Raw genomic sequence first — 22,581 nt, 5'->3', positions numbered from 1 at the left:
AAGAGGCTTTGCTTGTTCATCACACCACAGGAGGCAAAGGAATCTAATAGACACATCTCGATGCAAACTAGTAACAACACAAATAAATCAAATTTTCATTAACAGTTTGGTAAATAGGAACAGCAGCATAATGGTCAAATATCATGAATGTCAAGAGTGAAAATGAGCAAAAATAGCATTTATCAACAACGATTAACTGCTGTGATTCAATTGAAATAGTGTTTCTGAAAGGCACTTTCCCCACATTATTATCATTACAGTTTCCACTAAAAAAGAGTTTCTACGTTTTATATGTGGCTTAAAATAAATTCTAATTTCTATGGCAAAACAAGAGAAAATATGGATTTGGGAAAGCAGGGCCTTGTGTTGAAGCCACGTGGGAACTGTGTTACAGTTTGTGGCAGAAAAACTGAAATATATATAAAAAAAGAAAAGAGTATGTGTAGCAAATAAACAAAATGTACACTATAGATGTCAGAGAAGTCTTGTCTTGCATATGAACAGTACGTCAAAATGCAATTTGGAATCAGTACAAAAGACCTGCAGCGACTGACCTTACTTCCAGAGTCCTTGGTTCCACATTCACCCTTATCGTACCACCATTTGTTTTTCAGCTTGTCTAAGATGCCTTGTTCACTGAGTTTCAATACTGCAAGGTTTACAGGAGTTCTTCACGTGGGAAATAACATAAATAACATTATATTATGTTATTTTATGTTATTCAACTTTTAAACTACTACATACTTTACAAAGCGATAAAGCAGGGATCCTGGCTGTTCAACATCACAGAGAGCAGGCATTCTAACTATTACCTTTATAACCCCTATGCTAAAGCCAGGACCTGCCCATATCGCTTTGAGTAATCGGCAGACGCTGTTACCAGGGCGACGAGCAGGTACTGCAAGTACAATCTGCAAGTCTATGAATACCAGTATCGGGGTACATTGTTGGGGGCAGGAAACAAATCACAGGGGATTTCTGAACGGCTTTTACAAGATCAGTCAAACAGGAGCTTGGTTTAACAAACAGAAAAAATGACACACCTACTTCTCTCCTTCCACAATATCAGCTAAATCCTCCTGTCACCAGCATGACAACAATCACTTCTGCAGGTATTACAGCCAATTTCACATTCAAGCAGCTATGCCCAAAAGTAAAAGCTTAATTCATTCTTACGTGTTCTATCCCGTCACATCGCTAAGAAAAATGTATCTCCCAATTACTCCAGATTAGTGTCAGATGAGTGTGTCCCAACCAAACTGCACAGAGCTGCAGGACTAAGCTCAGAAGTATCAGTGGAATAATTCCTCTCATATTTGCCTGTAGCTGCATAATCTGATGTCTGACACAGCTGTTTTTTGCCGTTTGATATTTATAGGACGTCAAACTACTCGGTGTACTCATACATTATCATAATGTTCATTGAACTGGATTACACTAGGGGAAAAAAGCTGGATAAATATTTTGTAGTGGTAATATAACAGTGGATCATTTGTGGTTTAGGTCAATCCCTCTGTGTAAAATTGGGAAAAAAGAAGCTAAGAAAAATAGCGCATCAATAAAAGAGTAACCTGTTCTCCTCTGGAACAATGTCCCTAAAGGGGACACATGCAATGCATAATGCACTGGGAGAAGATAACACTACTGTATATCCCTAATAGCCAATCTGCAGGAACGTACTGTGAGGACCAGACCATTGTCTTGGCTCGGAGAGACATTGATTAACAATGCAATTACCCCGTAACATGCTCTGTGTCTGAAACTCAATCTAGGCTGCACTGTGATGTGCCTGAGGGCAGGAGAGAGCAGTGGTAACCGTGTGTGCTTGCAGCTGTGTGGCTGATTATGTGCATCTCCGGATGTCTGTAGAAACACAGAGCTGTGAGCGGGACAGGGCGAAGCAATGCACCGTTTGGAGCAAAGCGCTCCAGGCCGCTTTATTCCACCCAATCGGGCCTTTCCGCTGAGTCCTGAGGAGCCAAAACAAGCCAGGAAACAGACTGTACATACCTGTGCATGATAAATCACCGATGAGGGAACAAGAGACAGATGCTTTCAAATGGCTCCTGAGCATCAGTAGCACAGGGAGGCCTCCTCAGCTCAGTGACTACAGAACATAGCAATGTTAGCAACGCAAACATTGAAAAAGGTGACATAAAAAATCCTTTTCAGAAATAAACCACAGGCATTCACTAAGACATTATTTGACCCATGCCTCATGCAGCCTCTTGTGGTGATGCTCTTTCAGAATTGACCGGCTGCAGCTTAACTGTGCATTGTGCTCTCGGCCAATCCATGACAAATGATATTAAGAGTGTAATGACACAATCTGCAGTCCACGGGACTTTGCTGCTTGTCTGTAATCTAACCAATTACCTGATCTATATCATCACATTTGTGCTGACAGCATCATTTGTCACTAAATTGACCTGGATTGTATTGTATATAATGCTACTGCTGTATATGTAATTTAGTGAAAATAGCACAATCCTTCATGGCACGTAATCTTAACAACATTATATTAAGTTGTCATGGTGGAATGGGGTTTCAAAATTTGCTCCATTAGAAACCACAAAGGAGAAAAATCATTTATCATTTAACCACAGAAGAGAAGGGAGGGATCTGATGGTCAAAAGGGTCACAGCTGGGTTATTACTGAGTGGGGTAGGAACTGCATTCAGTGGAAGCAAACCAAAGACGGTTCATCAGATGACTCATTAAAAAGAAACCATAGGTCTTTTTGTATAATTAGAATTCTCACGTTTGCCTGCAATGCTTATTCCCCTCAAGACGCCGCTGTTCCCCTTGCTTCCCTGTTAGCCTCAGCTGAGCAGCCATTTTGAGGTTTTAAGAAGAATTTATCTCGATGGCTTTAAAGCTCATGGGTCCTGGGCCAGTGTCATGGGTGTGAAGCAGCTGTGCGGTTGAAGTACTGCGAAGCTATGTATTTCGGAGGATTAGCCAACTTCACCTTCAGGAGGGAAGACTGGACGGTTCTGCCTTTTTCAATGTCAGATATTCTATCACTAGCAAACTAAGAGGCCTCTTCTTGAGTTGCATGCGTGTGACTTCAACTGGTCCTCAAACTGTCAAACCTACCTAGACAAGTCATTAAATCTGCCACTAAGTGATCTGCCCTGAACATGTGGAAGGCTGAAAAAATAAAGCTCACCTTTCACAACTGCAGGGCAACCACGTTCACCTGATAGTCTCCCTTTTTTTGAGGATTTCCTTCAAAGCAAACTCCATCATTTGTATTCTATGGATATAACTGTCCGATAACAACACATTTCTTTTTCTGTCTGCTAAACAAATGCTCCTTAGTTTGATCTGAGATGTTAAAGTGCCGGTCAGAGGATGAGCAAATTTGGTTATGTGCCGCGGGCAGCAGTAGGTTGGCTGGGGGGAACATTTGCTTTGGTAATGGTTGGGTTGTCGTAAAAGCCTTGCCGATTACTCTGCACTATGGTACCCGATTGTGGTGACATCGAGGCTGACCTTGGAGTCACCTCCCCCGCTGCCGCACTCTCCCTTGTCGTACCACCATTTGTTTTTCAATTTGTCCAAGAGGCCTTGCTCATTCAGTTTTAAAACTGCCAGGTTAACAGCATTTCTTGAAACGATAAAACATAACTTGTAAGAAAATGCACAGGTCCGTGAGAAATCTAATGCAAAGTAATAATTGTACTAAGCATCATGATAATAATAATTATAGGTAATGGTAGTGAGACTACCAATGTAAAAGCAGGGGCTTATGCACAGAATCTGTAATCAGAATGGTCTAGGAAAGGACAAATTGTTTAAGAATTGAAGGAATATGGAGAGATAAGAAAGGCTCATTATTAAGGTAAAGACAGTGTTAAATCTTGGAAAAGGTGGCATGAAGGGTTACGTAGTTTAGAACTGAAGTGTGCGGGATGGGGACACTTGTCATTGAGAAGAAAAGTAACAACAACAAACATCATGCAATTAACATTCGTCACAAGTGACAGCGCAGCTTTTAAAGGCTAAATTGAAAAACCATTGAACTGTTAAATTAAAAGTGACAACACAACAGTCAGGTAGGACAGCACGCAGGACAGAAGGAGAGATCGAAGGAGAGAGAAAAGCAACAGTAAGAGAGACATACATGTGAAATGACTGTTAGCTTTAGTCTTATCATATGGATTTAATTCTTCAACTATAAATTAGCAACTCTTATCACATCTATGAAATATATAAAAAAATACATTTCTTATCATTAAACCTTTGTATCCAAGTGCATTAAAAAGCATACTACCGTTACCTCTGTGTCCATGAAAAAACAACAAGAGAATGAAAACAAGGGGGACATCAGGGTAGGTGGAATACTATAACAACAGGGAGGATATTGTTATATTATTCCACCCACCTTAATGTTGAGCCTTTGGGCGTCGCCACACCGTATCCTTTCGAGTCGAGGTTGCCGCCCACTTTCATGGTGTCGCAGGGCTTCCGCTGCTCGATGTACTCGTTCATGGTGGACTCAAGGAGAAAGGCGAATTTGCCTTTTGACTTTCGTACCCGGGCTACGCCATCGGGTGTGGTCTTAACAAACACTGAGGGTTCAGCAGATTTCATGTATGACCACATCTTCTCATACACTGCTATTTTGGATCGCTGTGCAGGGAAGAAAAAAGAGAAAAGTAGTTCAGTAAAATCCTCCAAATGAATATGCATATAATGGACTTTTTAGGATTTTTGTGCTTAATGATCCCTTTCTTTAAACTGGCATTTTGAAGTATTTATAGACATCTTGGAAAAAATGGCAGTGTGATATCTTTAAATACTTCTGTAAAAAATATAGCTCATGGACTTGTACGAGATCATGAAGTACAAAAATGTACAAAATCCATTATTCTTCATCAGCATAAACGTGCTCTTCAAATATTATGTTGCAGCTTGAGGCTCACATTCACCGAGTAAATGAGGACCACACATCACCTGTATTGTACATAATGTCATGCAAATTGGGTTTTAGTAGAAAAACTGGGATTTCTGCACTTGGTTATGCAGAAATATCTTCAATAATTAAGCTTTTGTGTCAGCAGAGTGTGGATAATGATGATTTATATGGAAACTAGCAAAAGTCTCTTGGTGAATTTGAGCCTTGGTGTATAGCCTTAATTTAACTTGTAGAACTTATTACAGTCATTTATTTCAAAAACACCATCCTTAATGTAACATTTCAACTGTGACTCAGAGGCAACCAATAAGAAGTAAGCAAAGTGAACAAGAAAGTGTTACACAGGCACAAGGCAACCCATCACAAAGTGACACAGATGAGCCTTTCTCCAGCGCCTGGGGTCAGCTTAGCGAGCCTGTAAAATCTGTGGGAGTTGAGCGCTATCTATAATAAGAATCAATTAAATTATTCAATGCCGCTGGATTTATTTTGGCATAGGCATTTCACACTTTGAACAGATCCTGGTCCAAGCAGAGATGAGCCAGTTCCCGAGTGGCACAGTGTGTTCCTCGGACTTGATCCCACATTAAAAATATACCTCTTTTTACTAAGGCTAGAGAAAGACGAAGGGTTGGATGGATTTTAGGGAATGGCTGAATCAAAAGATCTACTGTCAAATAAAGGCTTTGTGTATGTAATATGGACAAACTGACGATATACCAGGGTCTCCTGGAGATACTCCCCTCCAGTATGTTAAACCTGACAAGGCCACAAGTCCCCAGTTTTGTAAACACAGTAAATGATAGGTCAATGAATTCATTAGTTGATTGACTGTGGGGCACAGCGATGATGGAACTTAATGCTTACATTAGCATGCTAATATGCTCAAAAGACCAATGTTTACATGCTGATGTTTTTCAAGCAGTTCATTTGTATCATTTTCCTCGTCTTAGAAGGACATTAGTTTTACAGGGTTAAATTACTTGTCCAAATACACATTTCACATGATAATGGATGTTTTTAGTAAAGTTACAGGCATTTTAAGCTACCATAGCTAAAGAGGGAAAATGTGGGTGATGCCCTCTCAAATGTTTCTGTTAAATTATTGGACTGTTTCTTGTACAAAACATGCAGCTTGAAAATGTCAAGATTGTAATGGTCATTTCTAACTGTGTCTGACACTTTAAAGATTTGCTTGATTGAAAATATAATCCACAGGTTAATCAATGATGTCAGCAATGGTCAGTTATAACCAACACATCATTTCATTCAGTCAATGCTAAAATAACAGTGAAGATTATGTGTTGTGGAAATGTATTATTAAATGTTGAAGATAACTGCAGCTACATCACTACACATGGATACTATCCAAACACACTGATCAGTACACAGACCCATCACTGTCCTCAATTGGTAAAAGCCCCCTTAACAAGAGCATATCCATCTCTAATGCATTTCTATTAATAAACAAAAGCATTAACCTTGACCTAACTAAAGTGCTTTACTGGCTTTATGTAATCATATATGATTTGTTTGCAGGCATCTGTCACAGAGCATCAGGCCAAGGGTGACGATGAGATGAGACAGCAACATAACACAAATTAAAAAGTCTGCATGATGAATGTCCTCTGCTCGGATGAAAGAGCCTTCAAGTTGGGGTGCTTGCCGATCTAGTTTAATGCAACGGATAGGTGGGGCAGTCACAGTTGGATCTGATGCTTTTGTTGACAATCTTGTTAAATGTGTGCAATTTGCATGTGTCAGACATCATGGAAAGGACACTGGTTTAGAGGACAATTTCCCCAAAGACCCGGGGCTCATCTGCTCGGCAGTGGGAAAGCTCCCGACGCCTCCTCAAATGGAGAGAAAAGAATGGATCTGGGCATTGATTACTGACGACAGAGTGTGCTGCCTCAGTGCTTTATGAAGTCAATTCATCAATATCAGCGCGGGGACCAAGTGCGACCAAAACCTAAATAGGCAGATTTGTCTGCAACTAAAGTCACCACCAGTGAGAGGCTTAACACAGATTCTAATAGAGAGAGAAAAAGACAAAACAATATACAGTGAGATACCCGAGCAGAGAAAAGAGAGATATTTGATTATTAACTGCTAGCACACACACATGAATAATCAGGGTAACACACAGGACAAACATAAACATAATGCATAGAAAGTCTACTCCCATTTCCCTTTAAATGCATTCATTCACACGGTAGTCATTTACAATTTAATTAAGGAATAATGACTGCAAAAGTCCATCAATCAATAAACAGACAATTTGTTAAGCAATTATAGACTGCCATAAATACAGCTTTACACATGTGGCTCTCCTTCACACCATATAATGGCCTGTTAGAACAACCTGCTGTATTCTAAATGGGCTTTCAGGCAATTAATGGGGAGTGGTCGAATTTGATTGACGTGAAACGAAACAAAAATGTATGCTGGGTAACTTGCAAACAGCCTTATCTTCCTCCTTTAAATGTCTTTAAATGATACTGAAGCAATCACTATGTTGATCTGCTAATAATAAAGTACCTTAATAGTGGATCTTAGCCAATCCTCCTACCTAGGAGACACAGTTATATCATCTGTGTAGGCATACCTCCTGAAATCTGTCTGAAGCTGAGCCTCCTGCTGTCTTGCAATAGTCATAAAGACAAACTCATGTCTGTTATTCCAGCCTGGTGTCCTTAGACAAGCAGCAGAGAGAGCATGACTTGCCTTTAGCGAGACAAGGTTAGAGGGAAGCCAGAGGAAAACTGGTGGGTGCTTATTATTCTACTGGGCAGAAGTCTTTTGAATCACCATGTCCAAATCCCCTGCCTATATGAAGGCACAGGCACTCAGGCAGGCGGACTAATGCATGCACATACAAATGAAGGTTTACTTAGAGCAGTTGTCTGCAATTACATAAAAGCATTGGAAAGTTATTTCTTGCTTTTTTATTTATTTATCAGGATATCACTATAGTTTCATATTTAGTTAAGTGTTGGAGGCAGGCCTTCAGTTTTTCCTCTTATATATTTTTTAAAAACCCAATTGATTTGTTGGCCACTAGGGGGCAGCAGAACTATCTATAGAGTGCATATTATGTACATTTATAGCAACGATGTACATACCTTTCAAACAGGAGTAACATTTGCAAACATTTTTCCTATTATAATATTGCAAATGCTTCACTATGATGATCATCTAGCAGCTAATTTGACTGTATGCTGTCCGGAGAAGTTGAAAATGTCACTTTGAGAAACCATTTAAACAACAGTTTGAGGATTAGGTATTAAGGGGAGACCAGGACTTCAGCACTTAAATAATAAATGACTCATATGCTAAAGGTCTGTGGGATTTACTTGTCTTGTCTGGCATACAATAAACAGAAGTTGTTTGCTGTTATTGTAAGATGCAAATCTGCTAAACCCGGGGAATAAAAACAGTGCTGTAATACTAAGTTCCCTGAATAAAAATAAATGGATAATATTATTCATCAATTATTTCAACAAGGTTAAGTTTATAGAGATTTGTGAGCTCTGTTTTTAAATTGTTTTCTAAACAGTACAGTAAAATGTTTGGATTTTCACCCCAAACACTTTTGTTGGAAGACCAGATTTGGCCAACAAGTCAATATAGGCCTTCCACTGCCTTAGAGGATGCAGTTATTTGTCCCTTACACAAACAGACTGCCCTGTGGTTATCTTGTCGCAGTCTAGAGATAAAAAGCTCACTGGCCAGAAAAATGTAAGTCTTTGAAAGTTTTCAATGATTCACAGAAAGACAGAGGCAAAACTGGCAAAAAAGAGAGAGATTTGCGTGTTAGTGTTTTTTCATAGATCATTAGTAAATCTACAGATGAGATTGAAATCCCCCCCTAAAAATGTCATTACATGTCTGAAAAGGGACAAGTGATTAAAAACCAAAGTCAAAGCAATTGCCCTCTCCATTCTAAATGAGCTCTTAATCTGTATTGATTCTCAGTTATGCAGCATCTCCAGACCTCTGTCCACTACCCTTCGAACTGCAGCCTGCTTTTTATTCTTCCTTTGGCGTCGCAGGCTGCTTTCATAACGGTTGATCCGAAAAACGCTCCACCGCTTACGTATCTAAATTCCATCTCCGAACACCCACCACTACATTTCCCTCTACTTTACTTCCATTCTGTTTGTGGACATCACCACTTCCCCCCAATATCCTGTATGCCAGGACTACCTGTATCTCAAGCACGCAGAAATGAAAGTTGAGGCTCTGGTGGTGTACTTTGTCATTGAAGTGCCACACACTACACCCTGAATACCAATTGCTCGCCTTTGATGCTTGTTGCTGGACTCCAAAAGCTCCCCTAGTGCCTGCTGTTGCTGCTCATCTGAGGACGGCACAATCCCTCAGAGGTTACGCCGATCTCGCACTACTCTATCATCACTTGTGTCAGCGTTTTCTTTTATGCAAACAGTCTCTAATCTTTATAGGAGCCTCCCCTACACTCAGAACTGTATCCAAACACAGTGTGACAAGACCTCGGGAATTCTGCTACAATGGGCTGCATATGATTGCAGGGCAACCTTCTCCCTGCCAGCGACTCTTCATGCAACTCTGACCTAATGCAGGTCTGCTGTGCATAAAAAAGCAACTTATTAAACACTGTGGAACCAAGCAGAAGCTATAGTGTCTGTGCCAAGATAGCTGAGACGTGAAATTGATTTTCATGCTTAGTAAAATGCATTGGTGACTGCACTCAAGCAGTTGTTTCCCATCCCCCCCCCCCACACCTGCAGATCAGTAAGATGCATGATGTTTGCTGTTGAGGCTTTAGGTGATGTATAATCTTTTGAGGGGAACAGAAAACAATGCTGTGGTCCCATTTCTCAGCACAATTATCCTTCTTTCATTGTTACGCTGTTAAATTAGGTGCATGATGGGACAGCGGTGTGGTTGTCTTTGATGGTCTCACCCCGGTCTTTACACGTAATTAAATAGCCACATCAGCCCATTTTATCATCGCAGCCATTATTACAACCCAGCTTCTCCTTCAACGTACAATTCGGAATGTAAGCCTTTTGATGGCAACAAACCTCATCAAGAGGATACACATGTCCTCGCTGGTACAACTCATCATCTTCTAATCATCCACCAAAACACAAATATCCAACTGACTGTATGAAAAGATCCTTGACAGGAATCATAATGGTGAAACAATGCACAGTGGTGCAATGGCGCATGACAGCTGCTATGTTGAGGAAGAGCACCACAAAGCTTGAAGCTATGCCACATTGTTTTAAGGTAAAGGCTGGAGACAGGAGAAGCTGGAGCCCAAACAAGAAGGGCAGTCTGGGGAAGAGGAGCCAAGCAAGTAGAGCCACACTGCCAAGCGCCTAGAGCGCTTCAGGCTTCCACTGGGCACGTCAACGGGCTCCCAGGCCAGCTGTCCTACTTGGTTGTGATCGGCAGAATTAGGGGCTTTCTAGGGGCTCTGCTCGAACACCTTTCCTTTGAAAATTCCTCCGCTTCTTCTCCACCAAATGCTGTGAGTGATGACACTGAGGCAATGAGCCCTATGTCCAATCTGTCAATTTCTTAGGAGCTACAAGCACAGTCTTGGAGGAATTACCGCAGAACACAGAGAGATAAATTACCTGATTTGAAAAACATATTAATTGGTCATTATTACGCGCTATTTTCATGTTACTGCATCTTTGTTCCTACATTACTGTGTTTGTGCTACTTGTCAAGCAGTTTTTGGGAACTAAACCAGGTGAAATCATCAAAAGTTAACGCCTGGAGGGGGGGTTCAGAGATGATGACATATGTCTCGTTTGAAACATTGGACTTGATTTGAAATTTCCAGCTGGCTGATGCCGTATGGGTCTAATTAAGCCTGAATGTATTTCCCTGAAAAACAGATCTGAAATAGAACTTTAACTCTTATTAATCAGTGGGGTTTTTTTTTTGCGTGTCAGCCTTCTACAGCTTTAATTAAAAGTCCCTTGGAGTATCAGTCCACACATGTCATTTGCTATTTGAAGAGATGGGGGATGTAACTAGGACATTATTTTTACAGAACATGGGAAAACTGCGACTCTGACCATCACTCAGATTTTTATACCATCAGACCCATGGTGGACCCATTGTCAAGCTTGAAACCTGATCTGTAATTGGCATCTATCATGTATGTGATGCAAAGACATATCCTTCATATACACCTGCGCATGTCGGATGAAGGGAAGAGTTATGACAGCCTTTGTAGAGTGCTGTATGGAGAATAGAGTGCTGCTGTCACACGTGTCATGTGCCATGTTTCCCAAGATATATTACCTTCGCATCATTTTACAACCAACTCCTCAGACTCAAACCCTTTAAATATCAAACTCTGTTGACATTAGCGTGTCCTTTTTTGTGAGAAAAACATGGATTTGATTTTGCATTTCGTTGTCCGAGCAATTCAACCCAGGGGTAATACAAATGAATTGCTCTTTCTGCCAGCAGCTGCAGCTGTGAAACATATGATTTTTTCTCTCTCCTGCTGATGAGTAATGAGGGAGTACAGGATAAAAGACTGTCATATTGCCTTTTGTCATCACAGGCAGAGTGCTGTTTCATAATTTTTTTTTAACTGATTGTTCTGCAAAAGCAAAGGATTGGACGGCCAATGCTGACACGCCACAGGCTAAATCATCTACGGATTTCACACCAGAATGTTGATTCCCTTCAAGATATGCATGCGCCTAACTCCTGCATAGCGAGCATGTGGTTGCCTTTCGGAGGCCTATGTACTTTCGCTTCAGATTTTACTTAATTTATGACTTAATTGCTAGGCCGGTCCCTAATGCCGGCGGACATATTGCTTATTCCATCTGAACCGTCTTTCAGACGGCTCTGTTTGACCTACAGGGCTCTTCTTCATCAGGTCCAATTTGCCAGCCATGGCCAGCTCGCTAATTATATTTCATGAGCTGACCCCTCTGAGTTTGAGCCTGATGTGGATGCTTTGATTAGCCTCCTGTTTTTATCACCTCAGAGTCTTCCACGTTGTTATCACACTTTCTGCTCACAGGCCCAGTGCCTCAAGGTTGCACACTGCAGTTGTGCCGCATAAATTTAACAGTCATGTCAAAAGAGTTCAAGAACTGCCTCTCTATCAACATGCCTCATTTGGGGCAATCTTGTGCGGGTCAAAAGTGCTGCAAAATTGTCCAAATACATTTAGGCAGACTTTCAGAAACACTGTCTGTGTAGTGAGTTGGTGTGTGTGTGTGTGTGTGTGTGTGTGTGTGTGTGTGTGTGTGTGTGTGTGTGTGTGTGTGTGTGTGTGTGTGTGTGTGTGTGTGTGTGTGTGTGTGTATGTGTGTATGTGTGTGTGTGTGTGTGTGTGTGTGTGTGTGTGTGCATGCTAGTACTCACCCTAAAAAACTCCTTTGTGGAGCCTGAGTCCAGAGTGCCATATGCTATCTCTGTCTGCTTAGCTAAATCTTCAGCACTTTCTATAGGAGAGACCATTCTCTCCACTGTCAAGAAGGCAGCCAGGTTGGCTGTGTAGGAGGAGATGATGATGAGGGTGAAGAACCACCACACACCGCCGACGATGCGGCCAGACAGAGATCTGCGAGAGGGAGGTTGATGGCAAAGAAAGACAGAATGTAATTACACGGTGACATGTGGCGCTCATCAACCTGCTAAGATGCTAACAGTTTGTGTTTAATGTACCTAATTGCAGCGGTAATCAGAATTTACTTGAAAATAAACCCCATGCATGCGTCAGCACTCTAAAAGCAGCACTTTGTCAGGAAAAGTAGCAGACCCTTGCTAAAATAACTAAAGTATTTGATTGGCTGTGGAAAAAAAATAAAACAGGTTCAAAGTTCAGTTTCATAGCCTTAAGACAGTATCGATGAAACCATTTTGATAATGACAATGGCAGCTTATAAACTGACAAATTCAGTTGTATATTTATTAGCTGCAATAAATGTGAAATCAGTTTAGCTTCAAATAATGGACGCTTTAAGGGTAAATGACAGGAAAAGAACATAATTGAGACTTTAGATACTCTTTGTTAAATATTACTCCTTATCCAATTAAAGATGATCAGTTAAATGTTTACTTTGGTTTACGAACTACAGTACTTTATTTTTAAATTTTACTTTTTAATGTTAACACATTTTTTAATTTTACCTCGCAAAAATGAATGAATCTCATTCAAACTACTGAATGCACTGACATGCTTGTAGAACGAATAGTAAGAAAGCCTTTATCAATAAATACAATTCTATAAGCATTTCTTCAATCCTTCTTGATTTGAAATTCTCAAACATCGACTTAGGATATGCAGTCCTGGTGCCAAGTGGTTGTGATATACAGTTTACAGCCTATTTTCTTCAGGAAAACAAATATACTCATATTCAAACATCAAATCTATGATTCAAAATAAAGAGTAGTGGGATCCTTCATGGAAACATGGAAATGGATTCAATTGTACCGTACTAAACTCGAGTAAAGCCCACAGCTAACTGCTCTCTGCTGTCCTTGTGTGTATCGAATCGTACCCACCTGGGGGAGATGTCACAGCCCTGCTGCATGAAGGCGCCCAGAGAGAACCAGAGGGAGTTGAAGATACCAAAGTCATTTGGCGGATCTGGGGGCGTCTGGGGGTCTTTGGTCTCATCCTGTTCATCGAGGTTCCACTCATAAGGACTGAACCGACTGACCAGGAACAGGACCACGCTCACCCCAATATAGGCAAACACTATACACATCCAGATCTCATAGGCCAGCGGGTCCAGGAAGGAGAACACGCCAGGCTTGGACTTTTGGGGCTTCTTTATCATAATGGAGATCCCCAAGCTCATAAAGGGCTTGGAAAAGTCTATCACCTCCTCTCGAACCAGAGTAATGGTGAGAGGTGCAACAGCTATATCTGCTCTCTGGAAACAGGGACATGCACAGTAAGCATTAGTCAAGGCCTGCATAAAGAAACGGGACAATATAAATGATGTAGTGTGAATATCTTGAGCTGGAGAAAGAAAACAAAAATACTGTTATCACATGATTACAAGAAATAAGCCACTATAGCTGTGACGCTTCAAGAGAGTCTGGAAGAAAACACACACACACACACACACACACACACACACACACACACACACATACACATACACATACACATACACATACACATACACATACACACACACACACACACACACACACACACACACACACACACACACACACACACACACACACACACACACACACACACACACACACACACACACACACACACGGCTGCATGCACATACACAAGAAAACAAAGTGGCATTTGCACAATGTTCCTTCCTGGGGTATTAGCTAATACATCTGAGATTCAAATGTTTAAAATTAATCCGGGTCCTTAGTGACATTTTGCCACAAAAGATCACCAACGTCCTGCAAGATTTTCAGAGAGACAGCTTGAAACAAATCTACCGAGGCAGATGGGTGTTTGAGTCATGTTTGACCGAATGCTTCCTTACTCAGGACCCAAGGACATACTGAAGGAGGGAAACTTTTCAATTGTGCTATAAAACAAGCAATTTCCTGCTACATGATGCGACGAGAATCACCATTTCAATAATTGAATGATCCAAATTAAAATGGAATACTTAATAAGTAGTGAGCTATCTGATGTCTAAAGAATAAGTGGAATAACTTATTATTCAAACTGAGGAATATAAGCAATAAAGGATTTCTGTATACAAAAAACCCTGCAAGCCCTGGCAGTGTACTCTTCATCACATGCCATTCAGTAGGCTGGGTTTCCCAAACATGGGTTGTTCTGGCTTTATTTTTTTCCAAGCTGTTTCTCTTTATCTTCCTCCTTTGCTCGGTGGCTTCAATCACATTATGTTATCAAAACACATCCAGGGAAGTGGTGCTGCCTTTTAAGAAATCACAATGGGTTTCTTTGTAAAAGCAGGAGAAAATAATTAATCACATTAGACAGTGTTACTGCAGCCAGTGCGTGTGTGTGATTAATTAAATAACTGCTCCTCTTCAAAGGAGGACAATTCTTTGTATTGGGCCATGTTGGCTTTTTATGTAGAAACTGAGAAAACATTGGATTGAAGCACCACAAGGCAGCAAATGTTTCGTACAAGGTCAAACTAGGAGCAATACAAATAGGGCCAATAAACACGGCTGTTTTCTTTAAGCTGCCAACACAGCATTGTGAAGGGGCTATAACCATTTAATCCTCGTGCAGGCGTAAGCAGCACTCAATCAATGTTGAGGCAGCAAAGCAATAAAGAGTAGCCCCGGGCCTAACCTTTAAAAGACAACTGAAATCAAATTAATTTACTGGTCAAAAGGTCAAAATGTACAAAACTATTAGTCGCGGCCCACCTGCTTAAAAATTACAGGCCTTGAAAAACTTGACAGCGATGTAAGTGGGATATTTTTTTCACTCTCCATCTGCAGGGAGTGGACTTTTCCCATTCGAAAGATAATTTGGTGGCGAAAGCACATCAAACCAAGCAATCTCTCTGGCTGATAGTTGGGAAATTGAACAGATGAGGAAGCCTAACCCTCATGCATTTTGTATCTGGCACCTGTTCAACTACTGTGGCCTCAGAAAAAGGCGAGAAAATGGGGGGGGTTTCAGGGGTAATTTTGGAATGCCTGAGGTGTTGCGAGAGCCCGAGCGCTCGTCTGTCAAATGTAAAACACGGTGTGACCCTTCCCTAATGTGAGAGGTGCAACCTTAATGGAGCAAAACACATATGGAGCTTGTTGTTTCAAACCGCAAACCACCATTTAGATGTTGATTCTGCAGCAGATTTTCTCAGCTGTGAATTTATAATGTGGCATATTCATCATACACATCAAACATCGAACATAATTACACAATCACTTCAAAGGCATACAATCTTTCATTCATCAAAGTGATTACAGTGTGTTTGCCATATGGACTCTGTTTTCATGTACCTACCTCTGTATGTGACTGTGAAAGAGTGTACTTTCTATGCTAAGCAAGAGGGATTAATAGCAATGAACAGCACTGAGAAATGATTTCATTTTCTCCGTCTCAAGATGATCACCAACTCCCCAATGCTAGAGGCTGCATTTGACAAATTCACTCACAGCTGAGCTTCTTGAGATACAGCATTAGACTTTTGAACTGGGCAAGAGCTGACAAGTTCACAACGAGTTGGTGATGACCTTAAGACAGAAAAATGAGATCTCCTCTCATGTTGAAGTTCCTTGCAAACTGTCATGTAATCAGCGAAAACCGAGGCTCCCAGTACTCACCCCATAGACCAGTTCGCCAACCATCCCGTTCCACGTCTTGGTCTCGGGGTCTCGGGCTCCATACTTCCCATCCATTACTATAGACAGTTTGTACTTAATTCCAACATGTTTGGCAATCTCAGATGCTAAATCGACGCAGTAGCCTTCATATCTGTCATTCCCATCCAGATGCATATAATTTTTCTTGTACATCACATAAGGAGCTTCCTGTTGATTCAAACACACGCTGGTTTATTCACTCCAATGCCCTGGCACACACGTCATTTATACAGAAATATGCATACATGCCCTCATACTTGCACTCACACCCGCACACGCACGCACACACAGATTGAATATATCATAAGCTGCTATAACCACATCCATGCAGTCATGCATCTACAGATGATGCCCCGCAAATGCACAACTATACTCTGATAACCGCAGTGTGATGTTGTGGTCACACTGCTTTCATCAAGTCGTGGCAGCCGGCAGACACCAAGCCCAATGCACCCAACCCATTTTGGAGCCCAAGGGTGCAACTCTGTGGCATAATAAAGGAGGGTTAACGGAGGGGAGTTTATTTATTTAGTGTAGGAGAATACAGAAGGCCAAAATGAGTTTGTATAGGGCTGGGAGGCACTGGTAGGCAAGGTGTGGGTCAGCTAAGAGGTGGGTGGGGATGGGAATGGGGATGGGTTTCATAAGTAAATGCCAGTGACAGGAGAGGGATCAGAGTGCCCATAGTATCTCAACATATTCAAGCACCAATGCGAAGTTAAAGGCTGATCATTCCTCAAAAAAATAATAAAGAGCTGTTCTTTGCTATCCAAAAAAAATGCAAAAATAAATACTCCATAAAAAAATAATTACATCAGGAGAGCAGGAGCGTGCTAGATTTCCTCTCCTTTTCAAAATGCTGGTGCAGCTCATCTTTTCTCTTACTGAGCACATTGTCATTATCAAACAAAAGGACTGCTCAGGAGAGCAGGCATTGTCATTACAGCCACAAACAATTAGAGTGCAAGTAGAAGAGCAATGGTTTGTTTGTTCTGTGCTGAACGTATCCCCTCACCTTGGATCCATTGAGCGTTCCCCCTCGAGTTAACACATGTTTACCTCCTGACGGTATTTTTCACAAACAGTTGTTAAATGTTTCCTCTCGCTACGGAGTAACACATTGGAATACAGATGATCTAACTCTGCATAACTATCACAGCTTATTATAGCTTTCTGAACATCCTTTCTTTATCATCTTAAAAGGTTTGTTTGCAGCAATTGAGTTACTGCTTCAGGTGATTATGTTGCCATTATATAGTCACTAAATTAATTTGTAGATAAAGCTATCCAATTAACCTGGAACATTTAGTCAAATAAATACAGTTGGAAATAAATAAGATAAATCTAAGATATTCTGTTTCGTTATCTGGCTTTGATCTGGGAATATCCCACTTCTAAATCACTGACAGGAAGTTATACTTCAACACAGAACACGTGTAGGAGCAATACAAAATAGATTGGAGAGGCGATTACAAGGAGAAATACCAAACCTGCGTATCCCTCTTCCAATACTGTTTATTTTGCTTTGCCCGGCTTGAGAAACCATTGCAGTATCATCCTCTAGTCATTCTTCGGCCAGTCTATCCCAGGTGTCATTGAACATTTACTTGATGAGGACAGACAGGTCTACTTACGTATGCGTTTGTATGCTTTTTGTAATTGATGGAGTCAACCATTATCATTTATACCATTATTGTGATGTCACTGCTACGACAGGCCACTGAAGTATGGAAAATCAAAATGCTTTGACACCCACACGGATACAGTTGAAACACTCCCCCGTTACGGACCGACTGTTTCAACATGTAGTGAGTGGATGGAAAGCAACACAAAAAAGATGTGGTTCTACCCGCCCAGGACAGAATGTATCACTCATTGGAATCAACACCATGACCTTGAGTGGCAGAATACGTGAAACATTTAAAACTGCGTGGAAAGTGTACCATAATAGTAGTGACCACAATCGTTCGGTTTTCCACTGAGGAGTTGCCGGAGGAGACCGGCGATTCCATAATATTTACAAATCGTGCGTACTCGTTCCAGTACCCAATCTGCAAAGAAAAAACAGCGGTTAGTGAAGCATTCATACACACGCACGGTATGTAAATGAGTACATAGTAGCAATATTTCAAAATCTTACAGGGAACTGCTATGATGCAGGGCTCATTAAAAAAAACATTGCATTTCCCAGGCCTGCTCCCTTTGCCCCAAAGTATGACCAAAATAGCATCAAATGAACAGAATGCTTAAATGGCATAATGACCAAGGAATGTCAGCATGGAAAAAGCAATTGATATTTCTACATTCAACATGCAGTTGTTTCACGATCAAAGATATTATGAGAATCTACTATTGGTTTTTATGATCTCCATCAGTTCAAACAGCTAAATGTGCATGAAATTATCTGCATGAGCATACGGCAGACAGCTTCAAGCCCCCCCCCCACCTTCAGTTTCGCAGGTTTTATGGTAAATAATTGATATTAAGGCCTGTGAACTGCATACACGTTTAATAATTAAGCACAATATTCCAGTGGCTGCACAGTTTCTTTTGCACGGTCCTGCCTCTGCAGTTTTTCTGTATTCTGCTGTACAGATGCTTAAGTCAAACCAATGTCAAGTGTTTGTTTGCCCATCTGAAATAATGGCTGCTCTGGCTCACGATGAAACGTGTTGCATATGTTGCTGCCAATAGTCTAACTGTTGCCGGCAAAGTTCTCCCCCGTCACATCTGGTGCACATTTTTTTTTCCTCTGATCTTTTAAATGTTTGGGCCAGACAGGTGTACGGCAGTGCAGACTTTTTAAACACCAAGTGGAGGCGCTAGAAAGCAGCAAACTTCAACTTTACAAATGTTGCTTACAGTTATGTCTTTGGTTAGTGCACTTGCCAGACCAGAGAAAGCTTTTAAATGTTTATACCGCCGCTCTTGTCCGACAGTGATATTTGTGAAGTTATGCTCGGGGGACGAAGCTGCGGTGGAGCCGTGTCACGGAGTGCTACTCCGGAGGCAAAGTCCTGATCTCAGCCTGAGCAGCTGGGACAGATATCAGGCCATACATCACTGCTGACAGCCACAGCTAAGAACCTTCATCCTTAAACTGTCAAAGGGGTGACTAGGGCTTGAGGTCCTGACAAACTGCTGCCCCACTTGTCTCATCTTCCCTCACTCTCTCCCCCTGACCTGTTTTCTCCTACCGTCTCTCTCTCTTCTTCATCCATGTTTGGCTGTGCGATGCTAACTGAAGTGTAGGCTTAAGAGGCCTAGGAGGCAGGCAGCGTAACCACACGTCATATCAGACTGAGCCCACACTTATCCAGCTAACGAGAAATTTCCAGATGTCGCCTGGAACTCTAGGTTACGAAATAAAACCAGAGGTCATCATATGGTTCCGGTTATGATATGAACGTACCGCTGGGAATTACCATTTTGAAGAGGAGCCAGAAGGGATTCTTGGGTCCCCTTTATAGTAATTGGTTATCTGAATGGTAATTACTGTCAGGAGAAGACCAAAAATCATATCTGCGATATCACATGGCAGGGAAATAGTCTTAAATCACTCCTCTGGTAGGGCAGTTTGAGTCACGCGATCGCAGGCTGTGTGTGATTTGTGTGGCTTGCGATGCCTCATCAGTGCTGCTACCTTACAGCGGTAGAGAAAGGCAATTAGCATTACTCTGCACTGTCCTGTCAGTCCTGCTGCTCCCACATGACTGCAAAAGTCCTCAGTGTAATAAACGGAGGTATTGGCTTGTTTCAATTTTTCTACTTTCACACAATCAGTTCCCTCAGAATAGTTCAGGGAAAAGTTTTAGTATCCCTGGCCAACATTCACTGAGCTTTGTTATCTAGCGGAACATTTCAAACTACATGATGGCCAAATTACACAAGTCATGATGATAACCCTTGACGTGAGCAAGCTGTCAACTGTGTATGCTAAAAGGACTTGTGATCGTGTCTGGATCTGACAGTTGATGGATGGGAGTTGATAGAGGTCACTGATTCGACTTACCTTCCTCGGCCCACCTGTTTTCATCTCATAAACGTCTATGGTGAAGTTGGTCCTGCGGCCGTAGTTGTCAAACTGGATGTTCCCAGTCATACCATTCACTTGAACCTGCCACAAGGGACAAACAGACACACAGACAGAGACACACAGACAGTCACAGGGGAATGTGTAATAGCCATCACTTTGCATATATAGCTGGTATTAAGATGCCTGTGTCCATGGAGCTACAGGAGTGTGCGCAGTCTGTTAATCAAATGATGAACTGGATACGCTTTAATAAAATATGTAGTTTTATGGTAATGAGAGCCTGGATTTGAGTGAGCTCTATGCAGAGATATCTGCAGGCGGAGGGAGGAGAACAGCTCTGCGCTCTCTTCCCTTCTCTCTGTCACTTTCCATCTTTATCACATTCTCGCTCCCTATCTCTGTTTCACTTCTTCTAGCCTCTTCTTTAGTTATCAGCATGCCACTCTTCCTCTCTTTTCTCTCTGTTTCTCTTCTCCCGCCACCCCCTACCGTTTTAAGAGCTCTCTCGATGTCGATGCCTTGGCTCCAAGGTACGGCAGGATTGGCTAGGCAGTCTCCAGCGCTGCCACGACGAGACACGTCCACACGTTGGCGCCGCAGGTACCTGAAGGCCTCTGCTATCACCAGGATGGCATCATGGGTCAGAGCTGAAGTATACTGAACAAAATCAAAAAGAGAGCAGTGCACACTGTCAGACAGGAGCGCATGGTGAGAGGCAGCAGATGAGATAAGATTACCATTTTTGTAGTTTCTATATAACCTTCAAGGTCTGGATAAGTATTTTTTAGTAAAAGGAGTCCCAGTGTAATTTGGTGCAGTCTATGTGTTGACTTCAGCCCATGCAGTCAGTGCCTCCAGGTCAAACTCTGACGCCTTGCTTATGCCAAAAAGCTTCATTAGACAGATTTAATTAGAAAAACCAAGACTTGTCAGATGGTCAGCACCTCTTTCAAAACTTTAGTGGAGAGTTGAGAAGTGAACAGAGCACTAATATGTGATTTTATCTCCCACGCACTTCCCCTCAAACTTCACCTGACCTTTTCACCACTGAGGGTTGAGCCACTTGTTTGTTGACCACAGCACCATGACCAAATCTAATTAAATGCCATTCAAAATCCATTTCTTCCTTGATCATTGTTTAATTAGATGTAAATTGAAGCTGCAGTATAACCTTGCCTTGCACCGCCTATCAATATATTGATTGCTTGGAGGGATGCAAAGCAAAGAAAAGAGGAGGAAGCAAGGGGTGGGAGGACTGGCTGCATGACAAAGGCAAACAGAGGATGAGAGGAACCGATAGAGAGAACTTCAGAAGGGCTGATCGGTGTATTCTGCATGCAAAATGAAAGGCCTTGCAAGCAAAGTACCTTCAGAGGAGTGTTTCGGGCTTCTGGGAATTCTCTTTCATCTAGCCGCTCCCAGCGTTGCATAAACTGCTGCACTATCGGGTTCTCAGGGTTGACGATCTGAAACCCAGAAATGTTGGCTCCACCGGCGAAGACTTTGTCCAAGCTCACATTAGTAAATCCCTGAGAGGACATAAAAGGAGAGAAGAGGATTCATGTCACATGTTTTTTTTAAATAAAAGCTGGTGGAAAGCACCACAACATGTTAGCAGCTATAAAAGAGCGACATGTGTTTACCATTACACCGAGGCAAATGTTTTTCTGCTGTAACCTGGGTTCATGTAAAAAAACAAACTGCCGTTAGACGCTTCGTTTGTATCTGTTCATGAAAGACAAAACAGGATATTTGGACTATCCTGGCCTAGTTTTATTAAAGGAAACCAAACCTTTTTTTTTAATGCATTTAAATCTGCTGCTGCTCCAGCTGCCTACAAATGTCCTACTTTAACCCAGACCTATATCATGGAGCTTCTTAATTTTTATGGTCAAATCGTTGACTTCCAGAGTGGCATTGGGTCATGGTGTGCGCGGACATGCATTTGACTGCATAATTATAACTTCTAAAGTCGGGGAAAAAGCAGCAGGGGATCAGCCAGTGAGAAACGGGGCTGGCCTCCTCTAAAAAAAACTCTCATGCTAATATCAAGGCTAAATGAAAATCTTTTCCCCCAGAGTGGGAGCAAAAGATGGCTGCCCTCCAAAAATGTTTTAAAAAAAGGTTAAATGCTGTTTATATGCAGACATTAAACTTGAACAAAATATGGAGGTATTCATTTATGATAAATATGTAATTTACTATAGTCTGAATGCTATTTTGAGATTGATTAAACATGAGTAATAAATATGATAAGACAAATATATACGGTACAAAAAAAAAAGCAAAACATATACACCTTTGT

General features: G+C 41.5%; 1 protein-coding gene across 3 annotated transcripts in view; it reads right to left on the bottom strand.

The window, feature by feature from the left end:
• gria3b (glutamate receptor, ionotropic, AMPA 3b) overlaps positions 1 to 22,581 on the bottom strand; it is a 76,659-nt gene that overhangs the window by 4,762 nt on the left and 49,316 nt on the right. The window contains exons 6-15 of one of the 3 annotated variants that reach the window (XR_010165158.1): positions 21,644 to 21,805; positions 20,766 to 20,933; positions 20,253 to 20,357; positions 18,184 to 18,291; positions 16,202 to 16,408; positions 13,463 to 13,836; positions 12,320 to 12,518; positions 4,391 to 4,638; positions 3,499 to 3,613; positions 555 to 669 (exon numbers count right to left, since the gene is read on the bottom strand). Coding sequence is in view for 2 of the 3 variants with exons in the window: in XM_063876471.1 (XP_063732541.1) it covers positions 3,499 to 3,613; positions 4,391 to 4,638; positions 12,320 to 12,518; positions 13,463 to 13,836; positions 16,202 to 16,408; positions 18,184 to 18,291; positions 20,253 to 20,357; positions 20,766 to 20,933; positions 21,644 to 21,805 (1,686 nt within the window). In the remaining variant the exon portion in view is untranslated. The remainder of the gene's footprint in view (positions 1 to 554; positions 670 to 3,498; positions 3,614 to 4,390; positions 4,639 to 12,319; positions 12,519 to 13,462; positions 13,837 to 16,201; positions 16,409 to 18,183; positions 18,292 to 20,252; positions 20,358 to 20,765; positions 20,934 to 21,643; positions 21,806 to 22,581) is intronic. The other 2 variants (XM_063876471.1, XM_063876472.1) reach the window with 2 other exon arrangements.

This window comes from Eleginops maclovinus, chromosome 23 (genome assembly GCF_036324505.1).
Source record: "Eleginops maclovinus isolate JMC-PN-2008 ecotype Puerto Natales chromosome 23, JC_Emac_rtc_rv5, whole genome shotgun sequence".
NCBI lineage: Eukaryota > Metazoa > Chordata > Actinopteri > Perciformes > Eleginopidae > Eleginops > Eleginops maclovinus.
This window is presented reverse-complemented; position numbering and strand designations above follow the sequence as displayed.